At 41.5% G+C, this 15694-nt stretch overlaps 1 protein-coding gene across 4 annotated transcripts in view; it reads right to left on the bottom strand.

Moving 5' to 3' along the window:
• The window catches only part of cadm2a (cell adhesion molecule 2a), a 206174-nt gene that overhangs the window by 49995 nt on the left and 140485 nt on the right, over positions 1-15694 (bottom strand). For all 4 annotated transcript variants that reach the window (XM_056396986.1, XM_056396987.1, XM_056396988.1 and 1 more), the window contains one exon: positions 4146-4295. In XM_056396986.1, the coding sequence (XP_056252961.1) occupies positions 4146-4295 (150 nt within the window). The remainder of the gene's footprint in view (positions 1-4145; positions 4296-15694) is intronic.

The raw sequence follows: 15694 nt of genomic DNA, 5'->3' as shown, positions 1-15694 counted from the left end.
AGACTTTATGATGCTCTCAAGAACGGGTAAACCACGATCCCATCACCGTACTCCGGAAGGCAGATAATTAAAGAGGAGAGGAAGGGATCAAGGGAGTGCTGTAGGTTGAAAATGAAAGTACAGATGTGGGCGTTGGAAAAGAGATGGGATGAAAAAGGGGTTAGCAAATTACAGTAAGCGTGTTGAATAAATGATTTAAATGTCACACCTTAGCCAGTGCTCACACATGATGAGTCCACTAAATAGGCCTGCAAATTTAGCCTGGAAAGTAATTATACATAGATTCTTTCTAGTATGGGAATAACGAATAAATTGTAATTATGCCTCACTGCAAAATTTCTTCATCCAGGAAATAAAGCTATTATCAAGTCTTGAATTACATGAAACCAAAAGAGCAATTTGTAAAGAGATATTAGCCCCTTTTGAATCTTATAAAGGAGAGAATCCCTCTTGCTCAGTGCTCATCTCTCGCTCGCTGTCGAAGCACAGTGTAGGTCCCTCAGTGGTAAGTGATGGAAAGGACAAAATTGGCTATTTTCAGGACAATGACTTATTTGAAATTCAAACAACTCTTCACAGCCATCGCAGCACCTTTGAGAGGACGGGAGACAAGAGGAGTCTCTTTCATCCGACTAAACGCCTTCGAGGTGAGCCTCAGCCTTGACATTAAACAACAACAGCCGTGAAACCGGCACCACTCAAAGGACCGTAATGGAGTCAGTGGCTGCATTTGTCTTTGTAAGCAATATGTTTATGCTAATGCTCTGCGGCTGACTTTAATAGAGGATGTAAGTGACACTCTTTGCGATAGGACACATGCGCACAGACAATCTGTTGAATTAGACCGCAAGCATTATTTCAACCATTCCTAGGCTTAGCTGGTATGCCTGCATACAGTCTATTATATTAATGCAATATGATAATTATTACTTATTACATGAGAAATTATCAAAAAAAAAATGAACAAGAGATATATCTTGATTGCTGCCCATTTTCTCCTTCAAGTTCCTGAACTGACTTCCAAACAGGAAAAACCTTCACATTTAATAACCTAAAAATGTCATTGTGTTTATAAATACTGTACTTATGAGGAGACAGCCAATAACCTTAAAGAAGGTAGGCGTTGAACTGCAAATCTTGTACATTGGCATGAAGCATAAAACCAGATATTTTTTCATCTAATTTTAACGAAGAAAAGTATGCAAAAAGTTGTCAAGTCGGGGTTGTATTTGTGAGCAACTGTGCGCTTTGCCCTAATCCTCATCTTCTTCTTCCCAACAGGCAGCAAGGAAAATTAATCTGAAACCTACTGTGCTCAAAGGCGTTTGCAGCTGAGACATCTTTCCTTTCTCACACTGCCAGTGGCACTTTGGAAACACTCACCATCTCAGCGCTCCCATCAGCATGTGCATCTGAATTCGCCACATTCAGCAAGGCAGCTCCCAAAGCAGACACCCACACACACACAACACACACACACACACACACACACACACACACAAGGGCGCACATGCACACACTAACACGCACACAAACACACAGCCAACCCAAAACAGCAACGCAATTCCAGGGCCTTAGTAGTATCCCTTTGCTTTTCTGATAATAAGAGAGTCCTTGGCTGCTTTTTCATTTCCAATCTCAGAGCTCTGCACTGAAAATGCCATGAAATAGACCCCCAAGCCCGACCCCTGGTGTGATATGGAATAACCTGCAGAGAACCTCAGCTGCTGAATTTGATGTTCAATGCAGCTTTTAACTGCTACTATTTCCGAAAAAAGGTAGGTAAGTGGAAATGTGAATGGTTGACAATTGAAATGCTTCGCACATGCATGCATTCACTTAGTGTATGCAAAAAATAAAAAAAATACACAGAAACACACACACACACACACAAATACAAGCACACAAATATTGCGTGTGAACACACAAACGGACAAGGCAGCCCAGTGGGCAGAGGGATAATAGAGGAAGACTGTGTAAATCCCATATGTGCTTAATCCAGACACTTACAAGAGAGTGTGATTCATACTCTATTACACTCGACTAATACAGCTGAGAGACGCACAGGGCACAATCATTTCAGCAGGCATGAACCGAAATAAATAAATAAATAAATAGACGAAATGACACCCATGAATCATATTTACGAGGACTTTTTTGAAGAGGGTGTGAAAGGTCAGGAATAAACCCTTTGTACTTATTAGCCATTAAACAGTGGTGGTGCCACACCTATTTCCATGTGTGTATTTGTTGGTGTGTTTTTGTGTCTGTGTGTGTATGTGTGTGTGTGTATATGCATCACTCTGTCTGAGAACGTGTGCACGGATAACAAGGGGTTTGCATCCGATTAATGGAGGGGAATTCTCCGCGGGACCATGCAAGTCTCCAGTATATAAAGTGTTTATTATACAGAGCTTATTATACAGTCTTTTTCAGCAGATTGCAATATTCTCAGACTATTTTCCTCACAGGTAGTCGGGCGTGAGATTGATGAGGTTGTTAAAGTTCTACATAACAAAACTTTCGTTCTTCAGTTAAGTTTAATAAAGACAATTTTGGCTTGATTTATGTTGCCTTGTTGAATATTGCAAAATGCACCTAAATCCACAGCTAATAGCTTTTGAGTAAACACATTTTAACAAGTGGACTAATTTTGAGTTGCTCTCCTTTCCAAAACATTAGTGAAATCCTTCCCACTGGGCATGTTTACAGTACTCTACTGCATAATCTCCATTCATTTGTGTCACATAATGTCAAGTGGAGTCAGTATTGTTATGGCATTTTTGTGGCTGTATAAAAAAAAACAATCTAACCTTCATGTTTCATTTGTTTCATTTTGGTCTGTAACCTTTCACAGTAGGCTACCTTGTCAAAATGCACCACCAAAAAGCTAACTAAGTGCAAAACAAGATCGAGTCCATAGCTAATGACTGTGCTGTATACTACGAAATGGGAATAAAATTAAAATGGGAATTTGGTTATTTTTAACCAACGTAATGCTCTGACACAAGGGCATGGTGCTGTAGCATCCAGGGCTCAGGTGACTGGGTTTGTTCTTTTACCTGAAATTTAATTTGTACTGCACTGGATGTGCTAGAGGCAGTTCCAGCTAAGTACAAGAGGACTGCGGTGAAGGGCACTTGCACAGCAGGGTGCAGTGTTGACTTTGAGGGTGTGCGGGCTGTTTCTGATGTTTCTAACTTGATTTGAAAGACAATTTGAAACTTTTGAATATGTGTCTTTTGATTCAGATAGAAAGGCACAGGAAAAAAAAAAAAGATTTCAACCACAACTTCCTTTCCATGGGTCACATTCAACCCGCTCCATGGTTTGCACTGATCATGTTTGCACTTGAAATATAAATCAATGACAGCAAGCCACTGCTGCTATCGACGCTGGCCTGCTCCCTGCACCACTACTGATCTTGAAATCTGATGGAATTACAGCTTTGTTTATCCATCCATCTCCACTTTCCAACTATCCAAATATGCACAACAAACAATTCTGACAGTAAGGTAAAATGGACAGCACGCAAACACAAAAAGAGAGACATTACAGTCCAAATTGCTCATTGCAGGTGATGCTCTCCACTGTCTATCCTGTTTGAGACAAAACACGTCGGAAAGAGAGCTGACCATATCTATCTCACCGCCTCAGCACACAGTGTGTGTGTGTGTGTGTGTGTGTGTGTGTGTGTGTATGTGTGTGTGTGTAAGGTTTTAAGATAAAATAAAAAAAATAATGATAGCCACATACTATTCATCCCCAGACAAAAGGTTTTAAAGACTGCATGAAAACAGGCTTTGGCATGTGTGTGTGTGTGTGTGTGTGTGTGTGTGTGTGTGTGTGTTCTTGTCTGTTTTTCTGTACTGTGAATACACTGGCTGTGAAGGAAAACGCAGACACATGAAATGTGGAACAGATGCTATGACACAACAAAGATAACTGCTTATTCAAGTGACAAACACACAGGAATACAGAGGAGTTTTTTTCAGGTTCCTCTCCAACCTAAAAAATAACATAAAATAAAATGCTGTTTCTGTGTGTTTTGTGAATTTCTCACCCACCACAAACCTAACCCAAGGAATGCTCTATACGACTGCAACTGTCCTGTTCCTGCTGCTGTCTGACGATCCCCAACTCACCTTTCTTGTCCCCGAAGAAGAGGGTCTGCTGTGCCGGGTTTGACCACTGGAGGGAGGTGTTGTCATTATACTCCACACGGCAGGTCAGGTTTGCCGTCCCACCCTCTGTCACCGTCACATTCTGAACCAGAGGGTACTGACCGCTGATGCCTGCAACACGACACCATGAGAGAAAAGAGTAAGAGGAGATGAGGATGCATCGAGAGGGAGATATACAGAGTGAGACAGATGGTACGTTTTTATTGCTTGATTTGTAAGGTTGCTTTGTTAATTAAACGTGTGTAATAAACATCAGCAATCCTATAGAATTAAAACCGTGAAGGTAGACTATAAAGTAATGAGATTTTTTTTTGCCCAGTTGGTTCATGAAGACGTACAATAAAATTAAGAAAAGACTTTTCAGCCACTGGAGGACTAAATCAACTCCTCACACTGCAGGACAGAGAGAAGGAATCTGGTTTATGTCTTTGAGAAAAACTTAACACCCTAATTACAAAGCCAATGTTCATGCAGGATGGCCAGTCACTACTGTGTGCTAAATTGGACCCTAGCATAGAAGAAACAGGGGGCATTTAGCCTTCAGTACCAACCCTGAAACCTCAGCTTCACAGGAAAGACCAATTAAAAACTGTTCTCCGTGCACTTGTGTGCATTTGTGGATTTTGGGTTTGTGTAATCCCTGCATCGAATGAGAGAAACAGAGGGACAAACAGCGCTACTGTGAGTCTGTGCGACCTCGAAACCGAGCAGAGCTACTTTTCAGCACCACGGACAGTTCGCTTTTGCAACTGGTTCATCAAGAGCAGCCTGACAGTTTTCAGAACTTTGGACAGCTCCCACTGTTGTATATGCGTGTGTGTGTGTGTGTGTGTGTGTGTGGGTGGGAGGGTGTGTTTATATGCTTTAGTGTGTGTGTGTGTGTGCGAGTGTGTGAGAGGGAGGCTGAGGGAGCAACTAAGCAAGTAAATAATAATAACCATAAATCTATTTCTGTCCTCATCCCCCAGAGGACAGGTTTTAAAGACTGTGTGAATAAAGTCTTAGGTAAGAAAGATTATTCATCCCCAGCTAACTCTCCCGTCTTAAACCAACAACCCCGCAGGAGTGGATCATAAAGACTGAAAAAAAAGAAAGAAAAACATATATGGGGGGGGGGGGGGGGGGGAGAGAGAGAAATGAAATAAGAAACATTCAGAATTGAGGAGTTTTTAAAAGCTACAACTTCCACTTCCGTGTGATTCAGTCTGATACCTCTCTGTTCGACCACTGCTCATGTATTCCACCAAATGCAACACTGTAATCATCATCATCAGCCAAGTTTGTCTTTTTGAGTTTTCTTGTTTTTGCGTTAACGATTGCACAAGAAAGATAAATAACGCACCCCCCACCCCCCACAACAAATAGCGCTTGTCTGCAGGGTGAGTGGCTGAAGCAAACCCCATCACAGAGAGACCCGAGGTGAAGGACATGTTGAGAGGAGAGAAGATGAGGTGAAGGAGGGAAGGAGAGTCAGAGAGAGGTAAGTCAAGGAGCACGGGTCATTTCCAGTGTTGATTAAGGCCTCCCGAGGTTAATCATGCATGTGAGAGATAGAGAGGGAAGAGGAGGAGAAACGGAGGAAAAATGGATCTGCGCTATGGGAGGCTAGGAATATGTTTTATTCATGAAAGTTTTGCATGAGGCATGATCTGCCAACGATTTACCATTCTCCCGCGCCTGCCCTCGCTCTCTTTATTACTTCCTCTCTTTAAATCACTTACTTTTTCTCATTTTTCTCACTCACAGTTGGGCGACATACAGCCCAGTGTGATACATTTTATTTCTTTTGTGCCGGCCACAAAGGGAAGCTAATGGTTTACCACCACACCGAATGGTAGCAATGAGGATATCTGAGCGAGGTTCTGCACCATATGACGCGATGTATAATTTTAGTTCATTACTGCAGTTGGATGTGTCACTGCAAAAATGTCATTGAGAATGGAGACACTCTGGGGATCTGCTCGCTTGTTGTATTTTCAACTCTTTGCTCATCCCTGCAAATAAGAATCTGCTGGTTTGTTCTCCAAATGATCTGCTTATGACAAACAAGGAAACTTAACATTTGAGTGATTTAATGGTTATAGCAAAGTGCTGCACATGCCTCTGGGCAAAATGGCTGCTTCCAAAAAATATGTTTTATTTATTCAGATTTGCACTGAAGACAATGGAACACGAACACAACACATTAACAAGAGCATTTGATATGGTTTGGAGCAATATTTCTGCACAGTTTAAGATCCGGTAAAACAGACAGAATGAGTGCTCTGGAGAAAATCTATGATGCTGCTGTAAAGATCAGTCTAAGCTCTATACAATACAGGTGGCACACCTGAGACCCTGCATCCATTTGTTGCTGTAAGTTAGAAGGACGAAAAGCAAAAAAAAAAAAGAAAGTAGAAAGTAGAAACATTAAAGTTTCTTTTTGCCCTTCTTTCCCTTTTCTCGTCTCGTCTCGTCTCCAGTGCTCCCAGTGCCTAAACAGAGTTACAATAGTCTGGGGATCCCTAACCCTGCCCTAGCCCGCGTCAGTGTCTGGTGCTACACGTCCAGTGGGACTGAAAGGGCCAAAGGAGCCACAATGATGGTTATATTAGAACAATGCAGTGATCTGTGCGCCTAATTGGCCAGTGGAGTAGGTTCCTCCATTCCCCCCTCTGGCCACCCAGACCTGATTTAAATGTATCTCCTGAGGGAAGGAGGCAGCTGTTCTCTCCTGATTTCCATGTCTAATTTTAGGTCCTTCCCTCACTCCAGCACCACTCTTTCTCCTACTTTCGGTTTCTTGCTCGATCTTTTCCAGTTCACATCCATTCCACTCAATTCCCCTCTCTCTGTTCCTCTCTCTCCCTCTGTCACGTTTCCTCCCCTAGTTGATCCCTGAAGGGTGGCATTTCCACTTTCTTTGTCTCTCATTTTCTTATTCTCTCGCTCTCTCTTTCTGCTCCCCGGTCTTTCAAATTTATCTTGATCCTACCTCCTTTCTTGTGCTCAGTTGTGCTCTATCTCTCATTGAGAGAGGGGTCAGTTTAATTGCCCTCCACTTTGACTGACATGCCAGGGGTAAGCCAGGTCAACAACGTCCTCATCTGTATGACATTATGAAGTAATGGCTTAATGAAATTAGCTTTGCTTTATTTTGCATGAATAGGATAATATATGTCGCCATGAATGGCACATGCTATAGAGTAATGCAAGTCAACTATTGCAATGCGGGTTGCAGCTGCCTCTAAAGAAATAGCAAATCATTATTTCCTCTAGAGACACAAAACAAGATCACATTTTCACGCTTTAACCCTCCACACAGCTGTCTCCCCAGATGAGCTGAATCTTAAGTTTTAATGGCACCACTCAGTGCCCTCCCTCCCTCAGTATAAGCACTGGCAACTAATCAAGGCTGGCCGCAAAGCTTCCGCACATTTGGACTTGTGCCTTCCAACTGCACAAAGCACTGCATCCAATAGTTCTCAACTCCCTGAACTACTACTTATCCCAGAAGCATATGCCTGTGCGGGGAGTAGAGATATTCACGGGACACAAAGGCACATTCAGACACACCAGTACATGTTGCCAGAGCAAACTACTGGACAAATAATACTGATAAGAGTATCCTGAATGCTTCCTGTCTGCTCTCTGACATGACCTTTCAAGCAAGAGCAGCTGAGTCTACTAACCTTTCTTATTTAGGCATTCAAGAAGAAGAGGAATAGAGAGAGATGCAGGCAGACAGACGGACAGCCCGGAGCTACTGACCTTTATACCGGGACTGGAGCTCAACTGATTTATGATGTATGGCTGGGAATACAGGATTACAAAATGGATAGGGGCAGTCCACGGTTTTGATTAGCTGAGTCACCTTTTAAGCCGACCGGACATCAACAGATAAACGCAGACATGGGACGGTGGGACTGCAAATTTACATTTAATCAATAATTCCACTTTATTATTATAGCTCAGGCTTTGTTTTTGCAGCAGGAACCATCATTTTCATCTGTTATGAAAATACTGACCGGTAATTTTTACCTGGACATAAAACCTACATTTATTACCAACACATTTTGATGGTAATAATCTGTCATTACAAGCACAGAAGTTGAGCCGGAGAGTTGCTCTATAAAGTTTGATGGATGTTTGCAGGGGACAGATCTCACACAGGTTTTTGCTAAAACCTGTCTGATTGTCTGAGCCTTGGTTGTTTTGTTTTTTCGCGCACATGACTCCTATTAAGTGACGCAGTTCTATTGGTAAAATGATTAGAACTTCACAGGTAGAGTATGAGTTGTAATGGGATTGTTTACTGATCCCATAACTGAGAGGTAGGATGGCAAAAAAATTTGTATGACAACACAATTAGCCTTTAAGTAATCAAGCCTAGTGAAAATCACTATTTATAGAACTACACTGCTTAAAAAAGAAGATTTCATTATTATTTATTTCCAATTAAAGGTAAAAACACATTGTGAAAACATGCTGTTGTTTTCATTACAATTAGGGCGAATAAATCAATATTGCAGTTGTTTTGGCAGATATCAAGATTGTGATATGCGATTGCTATTTCAGTTGGAATGGTCATTTATACATTTCATTTGCAGATCAAGAAAATATATAAATATTATTATGTAATTTTTGTTGGGTCTTTTACCACCGCAATTCTTATGGTGGTCACAATGGACAACAATGTTTTGACACCTTTTACCTCACCAGCTCCTGCAATTTGGATATTGCACTCAGCCATATTGCGATTTCGACTATATTTAGATGAATTGTGCTCCCCTAATGATAATAATTATGTGTTAAATATAGGTACTCACTGGCACTTAAAGCATGACCTTATGTGGCCCACTGTTCACAAAGCATCTTCTTTTATTATTGCGTAGGACATGACGCCTTTACCGTGACCAGTTAGTGTCTACAGTCACACAGGTGGCTTCACAGCTGGGTACACAAGCTTCTCAGACTGAGTGATTCTCAGGGTGGTCTAGTGATTGGAGAGACTACACAAGGTCAAGAGTCTGATCATCTCAAGAGCTGGTATGAATTCATCAACCAGCCATGAATCCTGTCACGACGTCCTTGAGCAAGGAAATATATCCTTGACCTCCTCACTGCCAGCTGTTGAAAATACAAATGTATTGTTACTTCCAGGTGCAGGGGATTTTCTTTTGTTTTTTTTCTTTTGTTTTTTTTTTTTTCTGGGCAAGAACCAATTTTATCTGATAATATGGAAGACAAAATGTTGTTAGTAACTTCCTGGAACAAAAGCTAACATATCAGACAAGTGCATCATCACTCCCTGCCCTCCCTCTGGGACTCTTCTTCTTCCCACTGTGGCAATTTTCACACAAGCACCTTCCTTTTTCTCAGGAACATGTCACACGCACAGTTTTGTTTCTTACTCTTTCCCAGCGACCTTTTTCACACCTTCTACCAACATGCGTCCCAAATCCACGTTGCATCTCAAATGTGATTTATCAACATTTCATAACGCTATTACACCTGGCATGAAAAATGAGCCTCCGGTATTCACGTTGAAATTAAATTGCATGTTCCTGTGAAAAATAGTAATCGCCAGTGTGACAAAACTATATATCAGTCTCTTTAAACGACAAAGCGCTAGGGGAGTTACAGCTCTGGATGTAATTTATCTTTTAAACCTCTTGAAAGCAGATGAGAAAGTGAAGTCTGGCTTGACACATGGCAACAGCAATACCCACATATCTGCAGCTGTCATATATCTGTTAGTCACCTGTTAGCCAGAACATATTGTAGTGATGGAATAAAAAACGTAATTAAATGCATTCACCGCAGTCTTGTTTGGACGCAGTTACTTTTACGTTGCCTTCACTGAGGCCACAACGAAGAGAAAAACACTCTCAGTTTATCTTCCATATCTCTAAGGACACATGCATTTGCCCATGAAAAACTATTGATGCTATCTAAATATCAGTCTGTAACTTGGGTCCAATTATCCGCAGTTTCTTTTTTCATAAAAAAGTCGTCTATCAATTATTTTCCGTGATGTTTTTTAAGGGAACATTTTTCGACGGCGCATGCTCATCAAGTGAAGAAGCACCTCAATCCCATCGGATTAGGGTTGGTGCTGGTGGCCTTGCAATTTCTGACAAATGCGAAGGAAGCAGAATCGGAGACAGACTTGATCTTATCTTCTTGTTTATTCAAACAGCACGATGCTGAATCAAAGCCCCAACGTTTCGGTTTATGCCCTCATCAGGAGCCGTGAGGAGAAATCTACTTCACAAACATCATACAGCGCATCCTATAGGATAAATTCAGGATTAAGTAATTGAGTCACCCTCTGTGTGTCGTGGATTGTTATTCCCCTTTGCTTTTCTCATTAGTCAAGTCAATTTATTAATAATATCTGAAAACAACAAGCCCTGACCGAAGTGTTTTACAGAGAGATATGACGTTATGGGATTATTTGACCGATTATTAAAATCAACTAGAAACATGGACATGAGAGAGGAAGATATAAGTAAATTAATAAATGCATCTGCTAAAATCTGATTAGATTCAGTAATGCAACAGCCTTGCACAGAGAACGAGTAACAACAAACAAGTAAACAACAGAGTGTAACCAGTCATGTCCTGATGAAGGATTAAAAAAAAGAAATGGATCTTTAGCGCCAAACTATTCCACAAAAAACAACAGCAATACTTGAGCACTTTTGGATTTTAACTGGTTCAGAGTTGTAACCACCTGGTGCCAGTCCATTGGGGGGGGGGGGGGGGGGGGGGGGGGGGGCTTAAAAACAAATAAAACAATCTTAAGATCAGTTCTGTACTTCACTGGTAACCACTGAGGAGAGGACACTACGAGGGAGATATGGTGTCTCTGCTTGGTACCAGTGAAGGAGTCTCGCTGCTGCATTTGGAACCAGCTGCAGGCGAGATAAGGTGCGACCGGCTGATTCCTACCTTGAGAGAATTGCAATAATCCAGACAAGAAGAAATAAAAAGATGAGCTATAGTCTCAAATCGTTAATACGCAGGGATGATTTTCAATTCTGCGAGTGATCTAGGATGAGCTGATTTGTTTATGACATTTCAAACTAGAATCAGAGATAACACAGAGATTTCTTGCATGAAAGTTAACATTCGATGACAGAAGCCCAAGAGCAGTGATTGTGGTTGTGGAGTAATCTGCAGGTCCGACGTATAAGACCTCAGTTTTATTCCGGTTTAGCTGGTACAGCCAGGTAAAGCTGAGTGTTGTCTGCGTAAAAATGGTGACATAGAATTTTCAAAAAAAAAATAAAGGGAACATATAAAGGCAAATTAAAATAGGGCCTAATATGGAGCTTTATGGTACTCCACAGGAGATGGACGCAGAGGACGAGGACACATTATCAAATCTAACAGAGGCTGATCTGTCTCCAAGGCAGGAGGCGAACCACTGTGTCAAAGGCAGCAGAGAGAGATCTCAAATAATTAAACTCGTGTGATTTCCTGCGATTTTCCAACAATTCAGTTATCACCCTCAGGAGAGCAGACTGTGCCCGATGGTGCATCCTGAAACCGGACGAAAATTTGTCCAGGATGGTGAAATTGTTCAAGAAGGAGATGAGCTGAGAGAAAATGACTTTGTCAAGAATCTTGGATAAAAAACAGAGCTTTTAGACCTGGAGGTTATTATTGGAGACAGATGAATCTAGGTTAGTTTTTTTTTTTTCTTTTTCCCTTTGTATCACAGCATGTTTAAAGCAAGACGGAACATGGGGGGGGGGATTAATTACTGATAAAATACTGACAAAATACTTGACCCAACAGTGTCCAGATGTTCCTTAAGTAAATATGAGGGAATAATATCTAAGGGGCATGTACTACATTTCATATGTGTAATAACGATGTGTCCTGAGGAGAGCGGAATTGGTTCAAAGTTGATGGGAACTTCATTCATATTTATATAATTTCTAATATTCAAACGTATAAGGTTTTGTTTCAGCGCAGTTTGTGACTTTGATTTTAGGTTTTCCAACTTTGTGAGGGGCAACTGAGTCCAGCTCCTCTGTGCACAGGCCAGCAGGGGGAGCTTTACTGAGACCAAGGGTAGACGGTATCTTGGGAGCTGCCTGGCAGGGAAAGGGGCAATAGACCTGGTATAGTCAAATAAAAATGCAGCAACTAACTGATAGCTAGCAATCAAAGTATACACGCACAATGAATAAATGCATATGTTATGTATTTTATTCACAGACAACATGCCGGCAAAATTGGTAATAATGCGTAATGGAACTTTTTAAGTTTAGTAATCTTTAAAAAACTGAACTCTATGAGTCAGAAATATTTATATAAATCACATCATTACTATGCAAATGGTCATAAACTCTGTTATGCTTTGTGAGTCGGTTCTGGTTCTTATAACAGAAGTAATGAAATGTTCTATTTGTCTGCTTTGTTCCATTTGCGCTTGTGAGTGAACTGTATGTTAATTTTCATGTTTGTGTGTGTGAGTGTGTGTGTGCATGCCTGCGTGCGTGTGTGCAGGCACATTTCCAATCTAAACTCGCTCTTCTGACAGTGATAAGATTCCTGCTGTGAGCAAATTGAATGCAACCCCTGCAGAGGGTGGAGCTACCTTTGTATTCAGTGCGCGCGTACAACCACCTCAGGACAGTCATTTCTGATCTGGAGATATGAAATTAATTAACCGGCACCGGAGAAGCTGGCTATGGCAGTGCTGTTGTCATTTACATACAGTAATTAGACTGGGCAGCTGTTGGTGCTGCCATCACAAATTTGACGTCCAACTCAACCCCAGGAGTCGGATCAACAAAATATCACCTACTTTCTCCGGGGTACTATGAGGTGTTGTTTAAGCATGGTGTGGAGTGACCGACAAAGGGCAGTTTGGTTGGAACCACAAGCTGTCAGAGGGTGACAGTGAAGTCTTTTTGGCTTGTTTTTGAGATGGGGTAGGATGTTTCCAGTGGCATCTGGGGTGTGAAAGGCAATGTTAAGGTGCTGACAAAACATCCAGGAAAGAAATTCTCCTATGATAGCACCTTCTTGTGTTTACAAAGCACTACAGGAAACAGACATGCCAGAGCACATAGCAGTTTCTCCTTTTTCTTTATTACCGAGGAAAAACTGCCACAGCTGAACTTTTGCTCAATGTTACTTTTCAGAAACCAATTCTATATATCATCACACCCACACACTAATTTCAAGTTGGTGACAAAACACGCTCCCAGACACCATTATCATTTGCGCAGTATTCTTGCCCTTGATTCAGCCACATCAATTTAAAGGGCAGAGATATAAACCTCTGCCCATTCTCTGTGTGTAAGCTGTCCGAGTTAAAGCTCGCCCGGTCCAAAATGACCAGGGATCTCACCATCCTTTCTGAGCCAAGGGCAGACATCTCATGGTTTTATGACAGAGGTAAACCTGGCCTTCATAAATACTTCATGCACTGTTTTCTTCCAGCTGGCAAAAGCGAGCAGAAGAAGCTGAGAGCAAAGGTGAGTTCGGTAAGGACAGAAGTACATATTTTTGCAGATAAGTGAAAGCAAGGAAAGAGGGAACGGAGTAAACAACTGTGGGAAGTGCATAAACAAAAGAACAACATCTCAAAATGCTTTCCTCCTCGCCAAAGAGGACTTGTTTCTCACATGGTTGCAGATGTTGAGGAGACATGTGGGAAGCAGGCATTTGAATTATGCTGCCCTGATTTATGCATAAAACGTAAGCATTTCTCTGTGTGCTTGTGTTTACTTCTTTGTACATAATCACTTGCGCGTCTGCTCTGTGTAAGTGCAGATAGTGTGTGTGGGTTGTGTGTTACCGAGTGGAAGTGCAATATACACTACATTATTTTCAGTTCGTCCTTTTTAGAAATAGCAAAATCCCAGTCTCATCCGCTCTATTTTGAGTGTTACAAGGACACAGAAGGCAAAGCTTTGGCTACATAAAGTATATGTAGTTTTAAATAATCTGCTCTACTCCTTCCTTAAATGTGAAGCCAAGCAACGGCAAAGCAGCATTAGCAGTCATTCACACGCTCGCTGGCTTCGCAAGTTTTGTAAAGCAAATGTCATAAAAGCATAAGGCCGGGGAAATCTGATTTATTTTGGCTATTGAAATCTCAAAGATTGTCAAACTGATGTGGAGGAGAAGTGCGCTCGACTTCTTCCTCTTCTTTTATCACTGAAAATCTATTCATTTCTTTTCCTTTCATACGGGGTGAGAGAGGGATGATCTCAGGCTAGGGTGGCGTTCACGAGGGAAATCAGACTAATCATTGCTGCCACCTAAAACTCCCAAATTCCCCAAATCAACATGACACAGTGTGATTTTCTAATGTGTGGTGATGTGTTGACGGATAACTGTTCATTTAGGAGCGATGTGGGGAAATGCTTCTTGCCCCAGGGGGATCTTCAAGATTCAGTGAGCAGAAAGCACTAGTTTAAAAAAAACAAAAACAAAAACAAAAAACACAGCTCTTATCATTTGGCTCGTGTGTCACACTTACTGTGCTGCGATGCTCTTCTACCACAGCTTCCAGTCAGCGCCCACAGTGGCAGGTTTGACACTGAAGATCTCGTCACAAAGCTGAGCTCAGACTGGTCTAACCCAGCAACAGCACATCTGAGTGCAAAACTTGCGTGACAAAAGTCATGAGAGTGTGGACTGTGTATTTTAAATGGCATGCTATCCGTTTACACTGCTTTTATACTCTCCCAGTTCCAGACTACGGTTAAAAATAAATGACTTTGCCTTAGTCCGAGGAAAATACAAAGGCTAATGTCTGTAATGCCATGCATTTGAGCAAAGGTTCTCAAACTGTGAATAGCATGTGAGGTAAAGATACTGCATGAGGTGAAAAGTGCATGCTGATGTACTACAAAGTACAAGAAGATGGTTCTTGTATCTTGGGCCGCTCACTTACACGGTCAGCGGCTGGAGCTTCAGCAGCGGTTGCGACACGGAGCTCATGGAGACGACTGAGGTACTTTAAAAAACCACAGCACCCCAATTGTTACATTTTGCGTCAAAAATCCAAAGTTCTCTGACTCATATCTCAGTCAAATTTCTCAGATGTAATAAACCTATCTTTAGACTTTCTGAAGATATCACTATCTCCAACGTCCGCCGCAAACAAACCTTTCCATGAATTCTCTTGATAGAATAACAGGAAAAAAGAGGGTCTTTAAGATTCCAGAACTTGCCAGAGAATCATCAAATTTTTAAGTTGTCTTCAGTATCAAAGTGATCGAGTGATGAGTTGTCTGTACATTCATGGGTTGGGTGCAAACAGGAACTGCTACCAGATCATTCGGCATTACACTAATCAATAATGCCAATCTGCTAAAATGTTAAAAAAAATATAGGCAGAAAAACTGGACTCAAGTGGTGGCCCACACTATAACTCACAGAATCCATTATACTTTCTGTTTATGTTCCACAAAACATTATGGGAACTGTAGTGCCCATAACTGTAGTTTCCCCCATTCTCTATTCCCACTTTGCTTTTTATGCATATTGTGTTA

This window comes from Seriola aureovittata, chromosome 15 (assembly GCF_021018895.1).
Source record: "Seriola aureovittata isolate HTS-2021-v1 ecotype China chromosome 15, ASM2101889v1, whole genome shotgun sequence".
NCBI lineage: Eukaryota > Metazoa > Chordata > Actinopteri > Carangiformes > Carangidae > Seriola > Seriola aureovittata.
This window is presented reverse-complemented; position numbering and strand designations above follow the sequence as displayed.